Source organism: Nestor notabilis, unplaced genomic scaffold, assembly GCF_000696875.1.
Source record: "Nestor notabilis isolate BGI_N333 unplaced genomic scaffold, ASM69687v1 scaffold1087, whole genome shotgun sequence".
In the NCBI taxonomy this organism is placed as follows: domain Eukaryota; kingdom Metazoa; phylum Chordata; class Aves; order Psittaciformes; family Psittacidae; genus Nestor; species Nestor notabilis.
In genome coordinates, this window is record NW_009935876.1 from 38558 (window position 1) to 59843 (window position 21286).

Sequence of the window (21286 nt, forward strand, 5' to 3'; positions counted from 1 at the left end):
ATCTTGTAATCTTTTCCAAAAGGCAAAAGCTACCCCTCCCCTCCAAGAACAATGGCTTCAATGACAATTAAGTCCAAAAATCCAGGCCTAGCACACCAGTCATTGCTTTGCCTTTTTCACAATGGTGCCAACAGCTGATATGACTGTAGTTTTGGATCCACTTGCACTGGTTGTCACTGTGACAACACCTGGCAGCGTTGCAGTAGTGGTGAGAATGGTAGGCTGAGCTATCGTTGTTACGGGGATGGCTGAGTCCCACTTGCTCTTCCTCTTCTGGGCATCTGTGTATTTGATTAGATCAAGCAAAGGAGGATTAGCATTATGTTAAAAGGTCACCAATCCCTTCTTAACACCCTGTCTTGTCAACTCTTAACATACCACTGCTTGATTAGACAACTTTCCCTCAGATTAATTTCAGCATACACTGGCAGTAAATGTTGAGCAGCGAAGACAACTTTATATCTCAAGAGTCAAAGTAGAACTCTACACCTGAACTCCAGCCAAATGAGAGCCAGGTTCACTCCCTGCCCTAAAGCGTAATTTTAAGAGAGCACACGTATCACAGTTGTTCAGGTACAGGCACAGGACACACTCAAAAGCCGCTGGTATTTTTTCTCCCTTCCTCCCAGTTTTAAAAGCACACTGTAGGCAGGAGAATGATTTTCAGTCTTTCCAAATCTCTTGAGATGTATCAGCCCCAAGAATACCACCACAGACATCAGCAAGTTTCTTGACTCACTAATAAATCTCTTCACTATCTGACCTGGCCCTAGTCTTTCTTTCCAGAAGGACAGCCATGGGATATAGGGACTAGAAAAAACCTAGTCCATCAGCCCTTGAAGAAATGCTTTCTTGCGTTATATACACAATAAGGAGCCCTCAGGCTTTCCAGGAAGCACTAATTCCAGCAGTACAGCAGTTTAACAGGAACAAACATATCTGTTCTTTACCTCCTACAGTGGTACTGGCTGTTGTGGTTGTTGTAGAAGCAGCACTTGCTGTTGTACCCTTTTTAGTGCCAGTCACAAATTCAATCTGGGAAGGGAGAGACATGTAGGAGAAGGGGTAAAGGATAAAAAAATTGAATTGTTAAGATACACAGTATTTTTTTAACCCACATTCCCTCTCTATGTTTTTAAAAAACAGCATTAATGTCATGTAGGATATTGGCCTCTGAGCTGTCATGCAGGAAGAGAGATGTAGTCTGCAGGCCAAAACATACTGAAGTCATGACCATTCAGGATTCCTGCAACCCAGCTTAAGTCGGATACAATAAAAGTGTGTTTATTACCTGTTATAAGCATAGGAATTTGACATAGCTCAGAAAGGACAGATCCTGGTCATTAAAGAATGCATTTGTACAGTTAGAAGTTCCCCTTCCTTTTTCCTTTTAAGAAACATGCAAGACATGTCCCTGCCCAATTCACTGCAACTGTATCATCACAGGAAGCCTGGCAACAAGAGCTACAGCAGCATGAACCCTCATACTTTTGACACTGCAAACAGGAGCAAGGAGGTAACAGATATCTGGATTACTGCGCAAAAACCAAAACAAGACACAGCATGTGCTGCAAGAAAAAAAACTAACCAACCCTTCACATACTGAATATGGAAGGAGTCTTCTGCAAGGTGGGATGACATTTTCTAACCTTAGGCAGTTTTCTAATACCAGCCACTGGCTTAAAAGCAACACCACTGAAGGACAGGAATAAAATCTTCCAAAGCTTGTCTGTGTTCTTTTTGGGGTGCACATAAGAGTGTACATTTTGTGACAAGCCTAGCTGAAGTTAAAATAGGCCAAACATTTCCAGAAATTAGATGCGAAAAAGTAGTATCAAGGAGAACAGAAAGCAGGTAAAGCAGATATTCTCTCACAATGAGATATGGTGAGGAAATTAAGCTATACCTGGGCTATGCCACCAGGCAAATGTTACAGATTAAGGAAAAAAAAAAAGCCGCAAGCTGCGTTTTATGCATTATCTTGTCTGTATTTGGCTTACTGAGCACCATTTTAACACCTCTGGTTTAAAGATACTGACAAAGCACAAGGAAATCCAGTGGAATAAATCTGGATAATTGGACCTATAAGGAAGGGAACTTGGATCTGTGCAGCCTGGAAAAAGACACACAAAAAGAAACAAGAGAACCAGGAAAAACCAAGAAGTATAAGCACAGTTCATAACAGCAAACCAACAAAATGAAACCCAGCAAGGACAGGAACAAAACCCCTGCATCTCTGCCTCTCTTGGTTTTGAACAGTTACCTTTGTGCGTTCCTTCTTGGCCTTCTCCAATTTGTCCATTTCAATCTTCTGGGCTTTAGCTGAGAAAGATCAGAAGTTAAAAGAAACACTAGAAAAACAGTAAAAAACTTACTCACCCACTTCCCATCACAAACAATAAAACCCTTGTGTATGGAAAATTAAACTGCCATGAAATCAACTACTGTTTTTTAATCAAAGCATTACTGCACTAAATTAATGATTTAAGAGATGAAAACCTTGACAAACCAATTTAAATGAAACAGCTTTTCAGACTCATGAAACATCAGTAACATTCAGGCACATCCAACAAGAATGCAGTGGAGAAGCATGTGATGACTTCTCCTTTATAAAAGAAGTGAAGATTCCAGTGCAGTTAATTAACTACAAAATATAAAGAGCCAAGTTAGGACGAAAAAAATCCCTTCCTTTTAGTTACCTAATGCCTCATAATAGGAATCTTCTGACCAGCCATGAGGATCAAACATGTCCTAAGGAGGAAAAAAAAAAAAGTCAGATTAGGGCTATTTCCACACACACACTAAGCCCAGTTCAAAGATGTTTCGTGTATTTTTGTTCACTGATGATACTCACTACTGACTTCTTGTACCCCAATGACACAAAGACAATACCAGACCTTTTACAGAACCATGATCTGTTGTGAATGGAAAAAGAGCTTTGAAGCCAAAAGGATGCTGGAGAAAGGCATGCATTTTTCTGCTGCTCAGCTTCTATCCCTCCCCACAGCATTTCACATAAATCTCCACACTTCAGCAGTTTTTGGTTAGAATCATTATAGCAAAGTTGGAGGCACTGATGCTCAGTACCACAGAAAAAGTTCACCTCTATGCAGAGGATCAGACTAAAATTCCTTTAAAGGACCTCTAAACAAGCAGACTCAGGAAAGCCCGAGAAAGACCTTACCACCCCTGAATTACCTTTTAACCATTCCTTTGCTAGTCAAAAGTATAGCACCTCACCTTTGGATAATTTGTACCAAGTTCATCAATTGAACAAAACTGGATCAGCTTTTCATAGATGCTGCAAAGGAAAGACAAGAGTTCAGAACAGAGCCAGTGACCTAGAAGTGAACAGAAGTGTGTCAGATTTGTCAGTAGAAAGAGGTTGTCACCTCTTCACACTGCAAGAGGAAAATCAGAACCTGGGAAGCTACACTTGCTATGATGGATGTGGCATGCCATTAACCATATTCTTCTCACTTCCCCCAGATCAAGCTCCCAGAAAAGACATCTTCTAACATACTTCATCCAAAGCCTGTACATTTAAAAGCTAACCACCACACCAACTCTAGCTGCTGCCTCAGAGAACACAAATAAGTTTTACTTTTTCAGTTAAAATCAAATTATATCTATCTTGGTTTTGTAAGCAGTAGTACTTCTTGCTCAGGATCCTGCTACAACTCCAGTAAAGATAAAAATTATTGGAATTAGGGACTCTAGTGGTAGGACAAGGGGTAATGGGTTTAAACTTAAACAGGCGAACTTTAGGTTAGATATAAGAAAGAAGTTCTTCACACTGAGGGTGGTGAGGCACTGGAATAGGTTGCCGAAGGAAGTTGTGAATGCTCCAACCCTGGAGGAGTTTAAGGCCAGGCTGGACAGAGCCTTGGGCAACATAGTTTAGTTTGTGGTGTCCCTGCTCATGGCAGGGGGTTGGAACTAGATGATCTTAAGGTCCTTCCCAACCCTAACTATTCTATGATTCTATGAATGTGCTCTGTGGTGCTTTGGTCACATAGTAAAAGATGGCCACTGACCTGGGGTTACGGAACTCCTTTTTCCTCTGAATGATGTAGTTCATATCCATGCCCTCTTTTATTTTCCTCTCATATAGCTTTTGAATTTTATCCTAAGGGAGAAAGATTATAGGGTGAGCCAGTACGAAAATGTGGCTCATTTCAGCTGACTTTCAAAAGTGTACATGTGGAAACAAACCAACTGAATCAGTGACCTCCTTGCATGGAGCAAGGATTCCACCTCTCCCCTAAGGCCAGGCAGGCTGATTAGTACAGGTACTCCCTCCTTTAAGGTCTGAAAGTATCTTCATGAACAGTCTGGATGGGTAAGGGAATTGATCTTTGCACTTTCTGAAGGCTTCAGGGATTAAAGATTCACATGTGAGGCAGTAGCGCACACTCCTTCTGCCCAGCCTGTTGTTCCCCTTTATAGCCATCACTGCAGAGAAGTAGAAACCAACCCAGAGAGAGACAGGTAAAATCCACAAAGGTTGCCCACAATTTAGAGTGACCATTATACCCACCTTCAGACTCAGGCGTGCACCTGAAAAACCATTGCTGGGCTACACTGCGCAGAAATTAAGGGTCATAGCTATGCCTGGGTAACATCAGCAGAGCCAAGTTCTACTGGAGAACTAAACCAAAAGTGATCATTAGGTATTGCTGTTGGTGTCTACTGGAGTAGATCTGCAGTCCTGTGCCCAGCTCTGGGGCCACCAACATAAGGAGGACATGAACCTGCTTGAGCGAGCCCAGAGGAGGCCATGAAGATGCTGTGGGGGCTGGAGCACCTGGAGCGAGGCTGAGAGAGCTGGGTTGGTTCAGCCTGGAGAAGAGAAGGCTCCTTAGGAGGAGACCCTAGAGCAGCTCCAGTGCCTAAAGGGGCTGACAAGAAACCTGGAGAGGGGCTTTGACAAGGACCTGTAGGGACAGGCCAAGGGGGAATGGCTTTAACCTGCCAGAGGGGAGATTGAGATGAGCTCTGAGGCAGAAGCTCTTCCCTGGGAGGGTGCTGAGGCGCTGGCACAGGGTGCCCAGAGAAGTTGTGGCTGCCCCATCCCTGGCAGTGTTCAAGGCCAGGTTAGATGGGGCTCAGAGCAACCTGCTCTAGTGGAAGGTGTCCCTGCCCGTGGCAGGGGTTTGGAACTGGATGAGCTTTAAGGTCCCTTCCAACCCAATCCAACCCATTCCGTAATTCTGGCAGTCTGCTCTTAGGAACAGTATACTTGTAAATTCCAGCTTTGGCACAAGTGACCAGTTAGATGGAATCAACTTCTCTTTGCAGATGAGTCACATAGTTAGAAACTCTACAGGTATCTTGCTGAAGCCACAAGCCAACTGAAGCCAAAAGGCAACTTAACTGACTCGGTTTGGAAGTGTCAAACACTCAACTCTCCAAAAAGACTGAATGATTTAAAAATAAACATGATTTTTTTTTTTTCTTCCTCAGCAAGGTAGTGAAAGACCTTAAAAGTATTTTTACTCTGGTGACACTGAAGGGATAGCAAAAGTAGAAACTTTCAGATGGAAGATATACTTAAGTGATACTACTAGGAGAATATTCTCAATCATTTCCTTCATGACACAATTTCTCATGCACAAGATGCATATAGAATAAGGCTAGAGGCTTGGCCTTCAGTCTTTCAGGACATGAAAGTGGAGTCAAATTTCCTTTGTTGCTTCTGGATAAGTCATTTCATGTCTCCCTCTGTAGGGACAGTCAACTTGACTATAGAGCTGACTAATGTCTAGGGGTTTGCTGATGCCTGAATAAAAGAGGATTCTTAAGATCTGACATGTGACTCCTGTTTCATCAACCTTAACAAAAAACTTTATATGACAAATTTTCATCCAGTCCTCATAAAATTATTAAGAAGAAATTACACAATCTCCACATCCAGCATACACATCATGAAGTTTGAAGGAACAACTGCAAAAGGTGAATGTGGGGAGCAGAAACAATTGGTATTCCCTTTTGTGCTCTCCCCATGGAGGTAGCAATATGGTTTACAAAGTCCACAGATAGGGACTTACTCAGTCAACTTTGTAAGAAATACTCCCCTTGGAGTATTTCAAGATACAGTTTATTAGAAAAAGATTCTGACAAAAGGAAAGAGCAAATCAACAGTGAACAGCCTAGAACATTGTGCATCTCCAAAGAACAATCCCATATCCACGTTCCAAATGCTTTAATATGTGGTTTGACCTGCTAACAGAGGACAAGTTCTCCTTTGATTTAACATAGCAAACTGCTGTCAAAGGGGAAGAAAATCTGCTCTGTTTTGTCTACTCTCTCAAGCTCTGTGCATTCCTCAGATCTAACACACTGTGATTCATTGATGTCAGAACAGTAAGACCCTCCTACAGCCCAAGAGGAGGAACAGGCATGCCCAGGTGCAAGGTGTGGAGAAGAAAGCGTAATCTGGATGGTGAGTCATTCTGAATCACCACTGCACATCAAGAGCTTACTTTAGAGAGCATTCCAGAAGTAATTATTTACGTGTATTTCTACCGGGCAGGTAACTGCAGTTGAAATTCAAATGGATGGTAGGAAACAGCAGCTCCTGATCTTTCATTTGCCCTCCCATCAGGAAGAAGAGAACAGAGCAGAAGGTTGTTACAAAGTTTGTTACTGCAATTATTTGAGTGTGCACCAGAGAGAAAACACATTTGTTTTCTTTTGCTGCTTCTAAATTACTGACCTTCCCTCTCAATGTTTATCATCTAGAGATATGTAGGTGGAAAAGGAATCTTGTCAATGCTGCCTCAACTATTCCAGTTTGGGGATTCTTGGGTCCATATAGAAAAAGCAATGATTTGTTCTTTCATACAGAGCTGAATGTGCTGAGGTAGGAGAATAACCTCCACAGTAAACATCGCTTCTATGTTACTGGTGGGATCACAAGCCATTTTAAAGCAGAAGTGACCCACAGAGACTCGAAAACAGCTTTAAGCTTCTCAGATTGCTGAACTAGAAATGCTATAAAGTCTAAAGCATTAACACAGTGCACTCAAACTCAGCATAAACCCCAGCTTTGATGCTGGATTTTTATTTGTACAAAAACACTGGGCAGAGTTCTCCAACATCCCACCTCCCCCGAACTCCAAGCCTTTTAAAAAATTAAAAGTGGACTAATACCAACCTGCAAGTGGTTAGAACATCTGCCAGGAGGCTCAGGAGGGATTTTGATCTCATCTGGAGACATATTCCGCACCCTCTCTGAAAAAGAAGCTATAGAGAGCAAAGTGGGCATGAGTACTGGCCATCCTGAAGGGAATTTAAGCCATGCAAATCACTAAACCTGTTTTATACCCTGTTGTTGAGAGTGGATGGGTAAAGGCGAGAATGGAATGCTGTCAACTGGTACTTGTGGTGTTCTCAAAGTGCTGAGCAAGAAGCAATTAACCTTAGATCATGTATTATAAGAGGGATATGACGCTTGCTTGATCGATACCTACCTCATACTGTGGCTCTGTGGCACGCATGCTTAAAACTTTATTCTCAGGGGTCTCTTCACCCCAGAACAGAAATGTGAAAAGCTAAGCTACTTCCCACTCCAGCTGCAATTGTTGATAAGATCCTCAAAGGCAAAGGATCTTCAGAGGAACAAACGTTGGTTTCTGGAACGTACCTCTAAACCCTGCACTGTGTACCACATACTGAGCCCTCTACTACTCCAGGTCTTTCACGTGAACTTTAAAGTCTTGCTCTGAACAGCACAGATAACCTGGAATCTCTGATAAAACTTGTGCCAGGATACTCTCTCAGAGAGAGTCAGGCTGCGTATGTGGATGATGACAAGAACAATCTAAAGCAGCCTGCCTCATTGCCATTTTTGAGGTGGTAATCACTTTGGGTACTATTTACTTCAGGATCTGCCCACTTGAACCAAAATGGTTCAAGGAAATAGCCCTCCCCAAGGCTGTCAGGAGTTAACCACAAGAAATTACATCTCATCCTTAGGTTCAGGCTTCTTAACAGGCACTTTGATCTTTGCTCACAGAGTCAGCAAAGTTCAGTCTGTTGCTAGAAAGAGCAACTCGTTCTGCAGGACTGAGAACAGGCCAGCACAGACTGCTAGCTTTCTATAGCAGTTTGTGCTGGGACACACTAAGAGTACCTGATTGCCCTGTTACGGTTACCAGCAAAAGAAACTATCACATTTCCCCCTATTGCTTGCTACTTTCCTGATATTATGAGAAACGCAGGCAGTTTTCTAGCAAAATCTTGGAGCAGACATTTGTACCACATTTAAGCAGCTGAGATATTTAACCATAATTTGTACAGAGAATGCATCCCACAGTCGTAGTCTGCAGCGAATAAAAAAAGACCTGATGACAGCACAGAAGTAATTTCAACCAAGCCATTCACATTTGCAGCTCCTCAATTACACATTCCTCTGTAAAAGCTGCCTGATCTGCAGTTCCAGGATGCTCATGTCCAGCTCCTTTGACTAAAGCCTAGAAGGGCCCAAAGGACAGACACAGTGTTTGAACACAGCATACTCGCCTGCCTTCCAGAACAGTGCTCCATAACTGAGGCTACAGATAATCCACACTACACATGTCCAGTGCTACTACAGCTTCCATTTCTTTTGTCAAAATGAAAAGCACTAAGGACAATATCATTTGGAGATGCAAAGCTTGCAGGCGATCACTCACTGTAGTTGATCAAGATGTTGCTGAGGGTTAAATTTTTCAGCAGTTGCTGGTAACGAACAAAAAGTGTCCTTTGGCATTTACTAAACCAGCAGCTCTATGAAAGAAGGAAAGCTTGCCAGAGCCCCTGCAGATAGGCAGGCAAACTGGAGCTCCCTGACAACAAGACACACATTTGTTAAAGGTTACAGCTGCTGGTGGGATGGGGAAGCCTCTGGTTTAATTAGAATTTCAGGAACCCAGAAAGACAGTAGCAAATAGACAGAAGTGTGTGCAACAGACAGCACACCGGGCTTTCCGGAAAAGCTGAAAGCTGATTAATGGCTCAAGAGACTCACAGCATCAGCAGAAACATTAAAAAGAAAAAAAGGCCACAAAATCCAGACTTCATGAGGCAAAGAAAAAAAAACCCAACAAAAAACACAAACCAAACCAAAAAACCAACAACAAAAAAACAAAACAAAACAAGAAAAAAAAAAATCAAGCCTAGCTCCAGACTAGACATTTCTCAGGCTCTTTATCTTTGCAAATCACCCACAGAGCAACAAAATATTTATGGGGAGGGGAACAGTGGGCTCATATAAATTCAGGAACTCTGGGCAAGAATGCCATCTAGCCAGCAAAGAAGTCAAAATCGCTAAGAGTATGTTCAGCAACCAATTCGTGCTCCTTTGAAACAAAAAATACCACTGGAGGCAGAACAAGAGCTTCCAATGAGATAATGTATTTTGACATGTGACTTTCAGGTCTTGGTGCACATCTGCTCTTTTGTTTGAGCCATGTGAAAGCAATCATTTATCATCAACATTATGCGGATGGCAGAAGGCATCTCTTAGTGGCTTACAAGGAAGGAGAACTAAGACATCTTTGTCTACTGCAATCCCCCCATAACTACACTCAAGGCTGGGTCAGCAATGAGGCCACATGCACCTCGCAAGCTGAGCACCAACATTCATCATTACTCAGTTATTTCATCACATTGCAGCCAGAATGAAATGCCACATCATTACGAAGAAAAGGATGAGTTTAACCTCTTCAGGCTTATTTACAGTAAGGAAGTACAAATTATCCGTGCCCTCGAGCAGTCCTCAAACTTCCCTTCCAACAGACAGCAGAATGGCCTCTTCTCACCAGCTCTTTCTCTAGAGGAAGGAGCAACTGAGATTGCCATTAAAATAATCCTGGAATTTGCAAATATGGCCACGGGCTCCTATATAAAAAGTTTTGTGCTTTCAAAGTCCCAAGCAGCGCTTTCCACCACATATAGAGCTATAAATGCAGACGGACAACTAACAAGGTGTGTCCTCATAGGAAACATCCAACTGCTTTGTGCATCCTGTTATTTCTGCCAAGATCAAAGTTTTACTTTTCGTGAGTCAGCAGCAGTGACAACGGCTGCAGCCTCTGATGGGGCCTGTGCTTTCTGGCTCACAGCCTAGAGGATCTCCATGTGGAGATCTCAGGAAGTTGGCTGTTGGCACGATTAATCACTACAGGCACACCTAGGCTCTGGCTCACAGTAAGTAAATATCTTCCCCTAATCAGATTCACAGTCCAGAAAGCATGAAGGCCAGAAAGCAGATCCCACAGCTTCAAGACAGTAGGAGCCAATGCACTGCTAGGTCTGCAGCTCAAACACCCTGCTGCTGAATGGCACTGCCACTGGTGCTCAGTCTGTATGTTCTCCTCCAGCAAGGCTATCTAAAAGTTAAAAATGTCATCAGCACAAGCACTATGTGCTTGGAGCTTTTCATACAGCCAGTGCATGCACTGTGGCAGGGTGAGATGTTCAGCTGCTCCTGGGCCCTGCATAGCAGGCCGAAGTACAGCTGAGTATTAGGGTATACCTAGGAAAGATTCACCATCTCAGCAGTCAGTGGAGAATATCTGCTTGCCAGTTCTTGGTGAGACAAATAATTAAGCGAAAATGCTAAATTTAACCTGATTCAGTTTGAGAGAGATGGATTATTTGACCAGTGTATCCAAGAGTACAAAGTGCAGAGCAGGACAGGAAGTGCCACAAGGCAAACTGTGCACTCATAGTCCAAAGCCTATGCTGGAGACATGGATGGGGGGCACATAGTTTTATTTCCTACAGATGGGTAGATACATCTTCTTAGTGAAGAAAAAAACAAAAGAATAGAGAGCATAGAACAGAGAGCTGGCTGTACCCAGACAGACTAAGGTGCGCATCAGCTGAGGTGTGGTAAAGCATCGTGCCTCCTGTCCCTTTCAAGGTTCACTTGTATGCCACATCTTTAGCAATCACAAGGGATACAGGCAGTATCAGATGCCACTTTGTCTATAAAGGTCACACAATGCAAAAACTCCCCAAGGAAAGACCTGGAAAGGGTGAGCAGAGGGACATGGCTTTCCCCTGGAGACAATAAGCTAGTGGCGCCCGGTCTCTAAAGCTGCTTTCTTTGGCATGCTCATCAAGTCTGCCTGGCATAAACCAGGGCATGGGGGTTTCTGATTTCCTGGTACCAGAACAGCCAAGTAAGAGGGAAGAACTGGAGGCAACAACATGCCAGCAAGTCACCCATCCATGGAAGGACACTAGTTCTCCTTCTGCTCTGTGGGCTGAGAAACGCAGAAGCGGGGGGGCGGAGTGTAAGGAAAGGGGGGAGAAGAAAAAAGAGGAGTGGAGGAAGAAAAGGGCGGAAGGAGGAGGGCAAGAAAAAGGGGGAGGGAAGCAGCCCCAGCCTGTATTTTTGGGCATGGTACCTTTCTCCTAAAAGAAGACTTCACTGAAAACATTCCCCAGAAATCAAACATTGCAGTGCAGTAATTCCAACTGCAGCGTTGTCAAGACAGTGTAAAGATACTTTTTACAAAGGGGAATACTAGAAGGTCTAGTTTGAAAAAAAACCGTAAGAATGAATACCTCTGTGTGAACTTACCAACTAGCTCCTGAGGATCTCTTTTCTCCAGTTCTGAGAGTTCCTGAGATAAAGAGGAAAGAAAGATGGGGTTTTAGTCAAGGTATGCTTCCAGCTTAAAAAGCTAGTGTCCATTTGTTTAGAAATTTACACATTACTTCTGAGACAAAAGAATAAAAATTATGAATGAAATGCAGGTTATTAGAAAATAGGGCTATGTTTGTACCATGGAAAGTCAAAACCTAATAGAATGCTGTTTTCTGTCAAAGAGTCTAATGAAAGAATTAAGGCTTTGTTTCAATGACTCCTGACACTCAGCTCTTTTTGAATTCCACAAAACCAGATGTACTTGAAGACTTCTTTTTTTCATGAGAGATCAAGCCACAGATTCTTCATTTTTGGTGACAGGCCCTGGCACCAGTCAATGTTTTAGAGCATAGCTAGCTAAACACAAGCTGGATCCAGCCCACAGAAAACTACTGAAGCCCTTGGAATGCCTAAGCACAAGCCTGTGCAACTGGCAGTCCTTTAAGCAGGGTCAGCAGGATGCATTCCCCAGAGGAACATGGACTGGCCTCCCCACAGACACCCCAGGCTCTGCAGGGTCTCAGGGTGACATCGCAGGATTCACCCAGTGTGACAGGGCCAGGATTCCCTTCTGTAACTGCACCATTCGGGGCTTTGGATCATAACGCCTCCCTGAACCAACATGCCAGGGAGTGTGATGGTGATGCAGATCCCGTATTCCCATTTTGGAAGAACGCTCCCACTGTCAATTCTCTCTTGGCTGCTGCTTTCCAGGATCTGCTTTACCAGAAACTCAAGGGCAACTACAGCTGGCTTGTGCTCTGTTTGGAGATCTCAACACAGCTAATCCCTCCTCAGTTATATAAATTAAGGCTACTTCAGCTGTGGAAGCACAGCAGATGTTTGCTCCAGTCTGTTGAGCAGCAGGTGTTATGTAGGGTAAGACACTCTAAAATATGCTTTCACTATACTAAAACCAACATTCAAATATTTTGATGCTTCTGAGAGACCTCAGGATAGCCAAGTTCAACACAAATAAAGCTTCAGAAACAGTATCAGCTGTATCCCAACACTGCCCTCTCCCCTCTGCCTCCTTCCAAAGCCCTTTTGTAACTCATTGGACTGTGTGTCCAAAATTCCTCAGTGCCTCTAAACACTAAAGCTATTCATTCAACCTGACAGACATAATGCTGCCTCCTTCCTGCTCAGTAACTGCTCTCTAAACCCCCTCCTCAACTCCATTTTCAATCAGGTGAGAGATGCATAAGGTGAGGAGAAAGCAGAAAGGTCACCAAGGCAGATCTGGAAACAGGCTATGCCAAATTCTCTGTGAAAACCCACCACCAACTTCCAGAGAAGCCATAGCTCTCTGGAAGCAGAAAAGTGAATTCTTTGTGTGGAACCAACTGCACTTTTTATAGCCATCCATGGAAAGAAAAAAAAAGTAAGTACACTTGGATCACAGAAATACAAGGCTAAAGCTATTTTAGTCAAAACCAAGTAGTACCCAGAGAAACACGCATCTTCTCAACAGCCAGCTGGGAGGCCCCAGGCACCTTTGAGTAACAGCTCCAACCCTGTAAGCCAATGCAGTTGGTGCAGTGCATTAACACCTCTTCTCCCAGGGTGTTCAGAAAGAACAGCACAAGCATAAGAAAATTTGAACAGAAGCATGACATTTCAAAGCAGAAGAGTTGTGCCAAGAGAATGAGCTGCCTTTGGCAAGCCAGGAATCCAGGGAATCTAGGCGGTGTTCTCCACAAACCTACACAGTACTAAAGCGCTGAAGCTCAACCACACTGACATGGCGTTAACGTGGCGAGCCTCAGCCTGCCACCAGAGAAGCAAGGGCAGTTCTGTGGTAACTAACAGGTTGTGGGGACAACTCACATTAGCATGCAGGCTGGAGAGGATCAGAGCCACAGCCCCAAGGTGAGCAGAGGTCCCAGCAGCATGCAGTGACTTGCAGGGCAGGGCATGCATGTGGTCAGGAGGCTGCTTTATTCCCTTTAGGGAAGAATTTACTAGATCTGTAATTAAAAGTATTTCTTGTCTTGGTTTGAGACAACAAGCAAATGTTTGTTGAGGTGAAATGAAGGAACTGGTTTTGTTCCAGCCTTGGCTGAATTACATTCTGCTCTCTTGTCTTTTAAAATTTTGTTTTAAATGGACTGAGAGGGAAGAGACAGGCTACAACCCTGAGCACCTCTTGATCCTTCCTCTTACCCAGCACTGTATTTATTATTCCATTACCCCTCCCATCTTCTTCTCCCTACTTGTTCTCTCACCATCCAAGAACACAAAAGCAAGGGGAAAAATCCCCCAAATGACCAATATTGTTAAGCAGGCACTTAAGCAGCCCAGTGGCACAGTCAAATTCAGATGCTCTAGATACATACCAAATGCCCTCAAGAAGGCCACCCTCTTGTCTGGCCAGTTAACAGGTGTCTGCTAAATTTCTGAAGTTTTCGGAAACTCATTTTCAAGTCTCCTGTAGCCATTTGGAGCCAGCACCAAGCATAAGTACACAATTCTCGGGAAACATGAACTAATATTCTGAGAGATAATCTGAAGGCCAAAACTTATCCTGTTACTTACATTAGAGGAACACCTCTAAAATGTCAGAAGTGTTAAATAGTATATTTTATGAATTTCCAGAATCATCAGTAGGTTTGTTTCACCAGAAGTTTGATCTTTATGGATCTTAATAATCCTTTAATCCTAGAGCTACAGCACAAGCCTGGCCCACTTAGGCTAAATAAAGCCAGTCTTATCAGGTCAGCACTATGTATCTACCTGGCCTGGCTGCCCACACCTGCTCTAGCAAGTCTAGTCTCCACATCCCCAGGCCATAGCCAAGACATTAGAAACCCCAGAGTTACAACAAGCAAAAGAAAACAAGTTCACTAACATATTACAGCCACACCTCACTGCCCAGAGGATATGAATTCTGCTTACTGATGAATTACCGCGTACCTACACCCACTGCTCTGTCATTAACAAGCCGAAGACATTGACACAGCTTTTCACTAAATAGGACTACTTTCAAGGCTCTTACATGCCTTCAGAAAACAAAGGGATGACCAATTCCTCCTACAGTGCTTGTTCATATTCGCTCGGTTTACTGTCAAACACTACGGCGAGGCAAGTATCAACAACATAAACGAAGACGTATGGGTTAGCAAATGAGAGATTTAAGAAGTCTTGTTCAAACCTCTGAGTATCTACTAAATAATCTAGAACTCAAGGATAGTCTAATAACCTTCAGTGGAGTAATCACCCAACAAGAACTATCCTATACTCCCCTTAGGCTAATTTAAGCCTGGAACGCATGTCGAATACAATACAGCATCTAAAAAAAATTCTGCAGATCTAATCTAATATGAAGTTGAATGAAATGGAGAATCACCAAGTGGAGAAACAAGAGCAATAAATACTGCACACTTGCTATTGTTTGGGTGTGAAAGGGAAGAAATACTTAATCATGGATGAGAGATTTCTAAAGGAATTCCAAGGCATTTAAACAACGGAAAATTTGGAAGGTAACTGAACTTTAAGAAGGGAAGCTATCTAAATTCACTTAGGGAAAGGTGATCTTTCTGTAGATTACTACATCATCAAATCCCTCCATGCTATGTATCAGTATCTCACATGAAGAACACAAAACCAAGCACAAGCGGTGCCAAGCAGAGAGGATACCACATCAGATCTATCAAAGTAGATACATGAAAGCTATTAGAGCCTTCAAGTATCCCAGAGCTACAGGCATTGTTTAATGGGTTTATTTCCATTTGGAACTTGATTCCAAAAAATAACAAGGTAAAGACTAGTGGCATCTTCCAATAGCTCAGGGTTTTCACAAGCCCCACCTAAAAGTCCCTACAGGAGCATCTCAATTTACTTTTGCAGCCAGTCTCTTGCTACTTGCACAAAGTCAGCCTGGACACATCAGTTATGATGAAAATTCTCTACATCATGGAATACAAAATTGGGGAGGGGAGGAGGGATGGGTGAGGAATAAAAATTATCCCATCTTCATCCTTTTTCGCTAGCCATTTTGTCCAATCTCGTATTACATGATGACTTCTAAGAATGGCTAGATCGAGTTTAAAGCAAGCACTCCTGTACTTTATTCCTCTCATGTACTCAGCAAGTTGATTTTCTGGCTGCCGTCTACTTTGCAGCACAGATTGCACAAGATCAACTGTTTAAGGGCCTAAAGCCAGACAGCATTGCTCCAACAGACCCACTGAAAGGAGTGAAGAGATGCCAGGGTGGTTCAAAGCCAAGCAGACTGAAAGACAGCAATACAAGCAGGGGGCAGACTCTTTTTCCCAGATCTGGAAACTAACGAAGAGCAGCCTCTGGAGGGTTCAAACTAGAGGCAAAGACAGCATTAAAAAAACCCAACCAGAAAAACAATGAAAACACACACATTTTAACACCTAACTGGACCACTAACCTAAGCCACAATTTCCGTGCTTCTAAGAGCAATTCTGCACATCAGCTCACCAACAGCAGAAAACAGTTATTCCATTACTTATTCCTGTGTGTTCAAGAAAAAGGTTTCCATTTTTTCTCCTTCCCCAGGACAAACGCTTTCCTCAAGCCCTAGGTAGGACAACACTCTGTGCAAGTGCCTGATATGAACCAGCTTGATGGTTCTGTTTTCGTGTATCATAATCAGTTAAGAAAAGCAAAGTGAAGGGGGAAGAGAGTACATGCATAAGGAAAGTGCTGCATATTAGCTTAGTATTTCATGTTGCTAAGGTGAAATATAGATCTTTTCAGTCATAGAGTATTTCCATTCAGTTACATAAAAAAAATGCCAAAAAACCAACCACCCTCTGTTCAAATTCCATGGAAAACAAAAACAACCAAACCCAGTCCTCAGTGTGGAACAGAGATTAAAGGAAGGAAGCAAAAACTATGCATCTGAGACTGATGAATTCAAGTTTGGAAAGGCTTGCCCAGAACAGCTTTATTTAATGGAAAGAATGGACTGACTTATAACAATGCATGCCAAATCCTTCCTGAAACAAGATCCATAACTCCAGTACAAAACTCACATGCAACATAACTGTTGGCATTAACTGCCACCAAAAGGTACAATTCAACCATCAATTTCTTGTAGAAGATGGTTAGCTATACATTAGTGCAGATGCACTTCAAACTACAAGAAGAAATGGTTGAACAGGGAGGCAGCAAAGATACAAACCCAAAACCTGATTCCTTTGAGTAAGATGAAAATTGTAAGAAGTGGAGAAGTTGATGCCAGATTTGCCAAGCTGCCTACGAGCCAGCAGCATGCCCGTGCAGCCAGGAGGGGCAACAGTATCCTGGAGTGCATCAGGAGTGTGGCCAGCAGTCAAGGGAGGTAATCCTCCCCCTCTATTGACCGTGGCGAGGCCACATCTGGAATACTACATCCAGTTCTGGGCTTCCCAGTATATGACAGACAAGGAGAGAGTCCACTGCAGGGCCACAGGGATTATCAGGGGTCTGGAGCATCTCTCTTACGAGAAGAGACTGTGGGAGCTGGGCCTGTTCAGTCTAGAGAAGAGCAGACTGAGAGGGGATCTCATCAATGCAGATAAATACCTCAAAGACGGGTACACCAGGAGGATGTTGCCAGACTCTTTTCAGTGGTGCCCAGCAACAGGAAGAGGAGCAATAGCCATAAACTGACACACAAGAAGTTTCACCTCAACATGAGGAAGAACTTCTTTCCACTGAGGGTGGCAGAGCACTGGAACAGGCTGCCCAGGGAGGTTGTAAAGTCTCCTTCTCTGGAGGGATTCCAAACCTACCTGTACACATTCCTGTGTAACCTGCTCTGGGTAGCCCTGCTTTGGCAGGGGGTTGGACTGGATAATCTCCAGAGGTCCCTTCCAGCCCTAACAACTCCGGATTTGCCACTGCTCAATTGTGTCCCCAGACTTTGCCCCACAGCTTTATTCTTCTGCTAACTTCCAGTTAGTATTAAAACCCAGTAGCTAGGAAGCTTCCCCAGCACCTTCAACAACATCTGCTCTTCCTTCCCCACCCTACCCAAGAGACTGCTCTTGCATTGCAGAATTTCTTCTCTACCCCAACTATTTCACCTGATTGCTTGCACCTAAAGAAATTCAACAGCAATCTAAACTGACAGCCACAAAATGCATAGACCAGTCACATTGCTGTCATGCCTGTGATAGAAGATAATAACACAGAGAATTTGTCAGTGCAGTCCTTCCACCAGGAGCCAGTGGCCCTGCTGCTGCAGTTGTTGTTACAAGGGATTTCTCTCATATGAGCAAGCACCAGCATAAGCTTTTATAATTCTTCCTCCTCTCTACACTTCGGACTATCTCCCGTACTCCTAACATATCAACAGCCTCATTTGGCTGAGTATGATGGAAAGAAATTCTATAACTTAGCTTAAGTTGTTAGAAGAGTTATCTAAGATGATAGTGAAGATGGCCTTGCCAGAGCAAGCAGGTGAAATGTTTATATGCAGGCAGCAAGAGGAAGACCTCTCCAAACCCTGGATCATGTGCTTGGGTTTTTTTATTAAAGGAACATGCCAGCAGTTATGTTCTTGCTTTTCTACAAACATCAGAAGTGCTTATGGAAAGAGAATACCAGAAACTTCTCATTTAAGATTCAAAGTGCATGGCAGACTATTTCATTTCTTGCTCACCTGATCTGCCCGATGTTGGTCTGCTACAAGGCAGAGGGCAGCAAACAGAGTTCGGGTGTATTCAGAATCTAGGGAAGAGAAAGCAAGGGAACAGAACTACAGTGCTTGTATTTCCCAGCTCCACCCCTCCTTTTCTTGTATTGTGATAGAAGAATCCCAAGAGAAAGCTTGAAACAAGCCCATTTCCTACAACCATATCCTGTTTGCCAGCCCTGGTACATAGCCCCAGGCAAATTGCCCAGTATAGGATAAGAAATTTAACTAAGAAATAACAAATTCAGATACTCAGAGAAGCACAGCAGCTCAGAAATAAAACACCCATAGGAAAAACCCCAATACATCCAGCCTTCAGTGACACTTATGTACAGTCTATATTGAGATACTACTGACTCAGGCAAAAAGTGAAGGAAGAACAAGTCAGGAAAGAGCCAACTCCTGAAGCATCTTGTCAAAACAAAGAGGGTGTGCAGCTGACACTACCTTTTACTTTTTCAGCTAAATTAAGTCTAAAAATTCACCTTCATTTCATTTCATTGAAAAAGAAAAAAATATCAAAAAACCCAACCAAGATCTGGCAAAACATTTCAGTGGGAAAATCCTTTAGAAAGGAAGCATTCATAGCATAAAAGCCTTTAAATAGCTTCTTTAAAACTTGATTCCCCTCACCTGACATATGCTATCTTAACATTTAACAAAGATTATTTGTTAGGAGTATTTTCCAGTCAAGGAACTGTGTGCCAGAACTCTCACTTTCCAAGTGGAGGTACAGTTATAACACCTGCATCCTGGTCCCAGAGCTACCTGCCTCTGTTGGCTGCTGCCTCTCTCTCCTTCTCCATCTCTGATACTAGGGGCCCTCCAAGTTAATGTCTGCAGATCGCCCTGTGCACATGCTTTACAGATACCACAAAGCACAGACACCAACCAGGGCACAGTGGTGCAAATGTGCAAATCAGCATGCAAAGAATATTGCACAGCCTGTGGGCACACACCAGCAGCTCAGAGCACGTGGATTGCAGCCAGTAGCAGAGCTCCCAGCAAGTCTCCACCTGAAGCCACTGTGGTCTGCAGAGATGTGCTTTGCCCTGCAGAGCCCATAAATTCTGCTTTCAAGTCACTTTTGCTTCCTGCAGTGAAACAGGAATTCAGAGGTGAAAAATCAGCACCACATGACAGGGCTGGAGGTGTGAAGCTACCTTGGTGGGTTTATTGGTTTTTTCAGATTGTTGCAGTGCAGAATCAAGAACGTGAAGCTGGGCTGCGAGAAACCTTGAGCAAGGAAAGGCTCTAGAGAGCTGACAAAAACTTCTTGCACTTCCTCCCTAGAACACAGGATTAAATCCTTCTTTGTGCTTTGGAGTAGAGACAAGGTGTACAGCCATGTGTCCTCCCTGGAATATGCACGCCTCATGAATGGATCCCACAGAGCTTTTGCAGTTTTTGGTTCTTCTGTACCCAAAACAGGGAGGCTGGAAGAAGCTATTGTTGTCTCTTGAGGCAGCCCTCCACCTGTACTGACTGCTTAGCCTCTCACTCTGACACGCACCAACAGGCAAACTCAGAACAGCCTATTTCAGTAGAGCAGACAGAAATAACTGCAATCACAGAACTGGACTTGAAGAACTTAGACCTCTATCAGATGAAATATGCAAGGGGAAGCAGCTCCAGAAAGGACTTCAAGTTTAAAGACAAACAGAAAAAGCCTGGTTCTTCCTTTGGAGAAAGGCAAGCCACACCTGTGTCAATAATCCATGGTATTTAGTACTGCAGGGAATGACGAGTTGCCACAACACGTATGCCTGGCAGGGAGGAAGGAACAAGCATGTCCACGGACATGTCTCATCTTCCGAACAGCTCAAGAGCTGGACTGAAGCCAGCAGCTCTAACATAGGTAACTCAGCTTCAACAACCAACACTGTGATCTATCTCCCCCTCAGAAGTACATGGGACAAAGGGCAAAATGCCTGAGCTGCCAAATGCCATCTTGTTTCCTGCATGTAGAACTGTTTAACCACCACCGATATTGTCTGGCAATAACTAAGGTCAACCAGCTAGTTAAAAATAGGCACCAGATATCACCTGGTTTAATGTCTGGGCATGCTAACAGAGGACAGCTTCAGAAGCTGAGCTGACTCTACTCTCCCCTAAAGGCTCTCTGCATGTAATGCTGCTGCTCAAGTAGTTCCCTTCACAGAGCCATGGAAAACCATGTGCCAAACCTAAAGCAAGGAAAGAAACCAAACCCAGAGAATTGGAAGTGCAGACAGCATTGTCCACCATTACATTAAAAAGGAAAGTAGAATACACAAAACGATGCCTCTGAGACTGCAGTGCTTATCACTGGCAGCTTCAGGTTGTGCTCATAGGCACAGGTATGAGTGGGAAACAAACCACTAGAGAGCTAACCTTAACCCCAAACCTAGAAACTGCACAATTCACACTTCAAAGGTGTTTACCAAGAGGTATGCTGCACAACCATGCATAACACAAGGGTATTTTTAAAACACAGCTGCTTTTTTGCCAGTTCTGCCCCTCAGAGGCCAATACTAACCCAGAGAGCATCCAAAAGCCGGGGGGGGGGGAAAAAAGGGTGGGGGGAAACAGGTAACATGAAGTATTTTTTTTTTTATCTGATGAGACATTGGGAGTGCCTTTCCACAACACCAAAACCAGTCCTATCCTACCAGATCCAGCCACCACAAGATGACTAATCCACAGTCACCTCAGCTATCGCAGAGCACACTGGTTTCGGGTGGTACTGCAGTTTTAATGTGTTCAGATCTATCACCTTTAACATATTCTAAGAATTTTTAAGAGTACCTCTCAACAACTGAAAGCATGAAGGGCTGGTATTTTCTAAGCAACCTTCATTATTGCCACCACCAAAGAGTAAAATTCCTTTCTAAAGCTTACTAATGCTAGCTTCTTTTATACAGCTTGCTGTGGAATACCTAAATGGAACAGCAGTGCTTTAATTATATAATGGCTCCTCCAATTCCAACCCTTTTCACAGGCAGGGG

General features: G+C 43.5%; 1 protein-coding gene across 1 annotated transcript in view; it reads right to left on the minus strand.

Annotated features, from left to right (window-relative positions):
- Nucleotides 1-50: 50 nt before the first annotated feature.
- The window catches only part of SAP30BP (SAP30 binding protein), a 31213-nt gene continuing 9977 nt past the window's right edge, over nt 51-21286 (minus strand). Inside the window, exons 4-11 of the mRNA XM_010018024.1 lie at nt 11579-11621; nt 7160-7248; nt 4038-4129; nt 3241-3301; nt 2700-2751; nt 2264-2322; nt 951-1035; nt 51-281 (exon numbers count right to left, since the gene is read on the minus strand). Coding sequence (XP_010016326.1) covers nt 100-281; nt 951-1035; nt 2264-2322; nt 2700-2751; nt 3241-3301; nt 4038-4129; nt 7160-7248; nt 11579-11621 — 663 coding nt within the window. The 3' untranslated portion in view covers nt 51-99. The remainder of the gene's footprint in view (nt 282-950; nt 1036-2263; nt 2323-2699; nt 2752-3240; nt 3302-4037; nt 4130-7159; nt 7249-11578; nt 11622-21286) is intronic.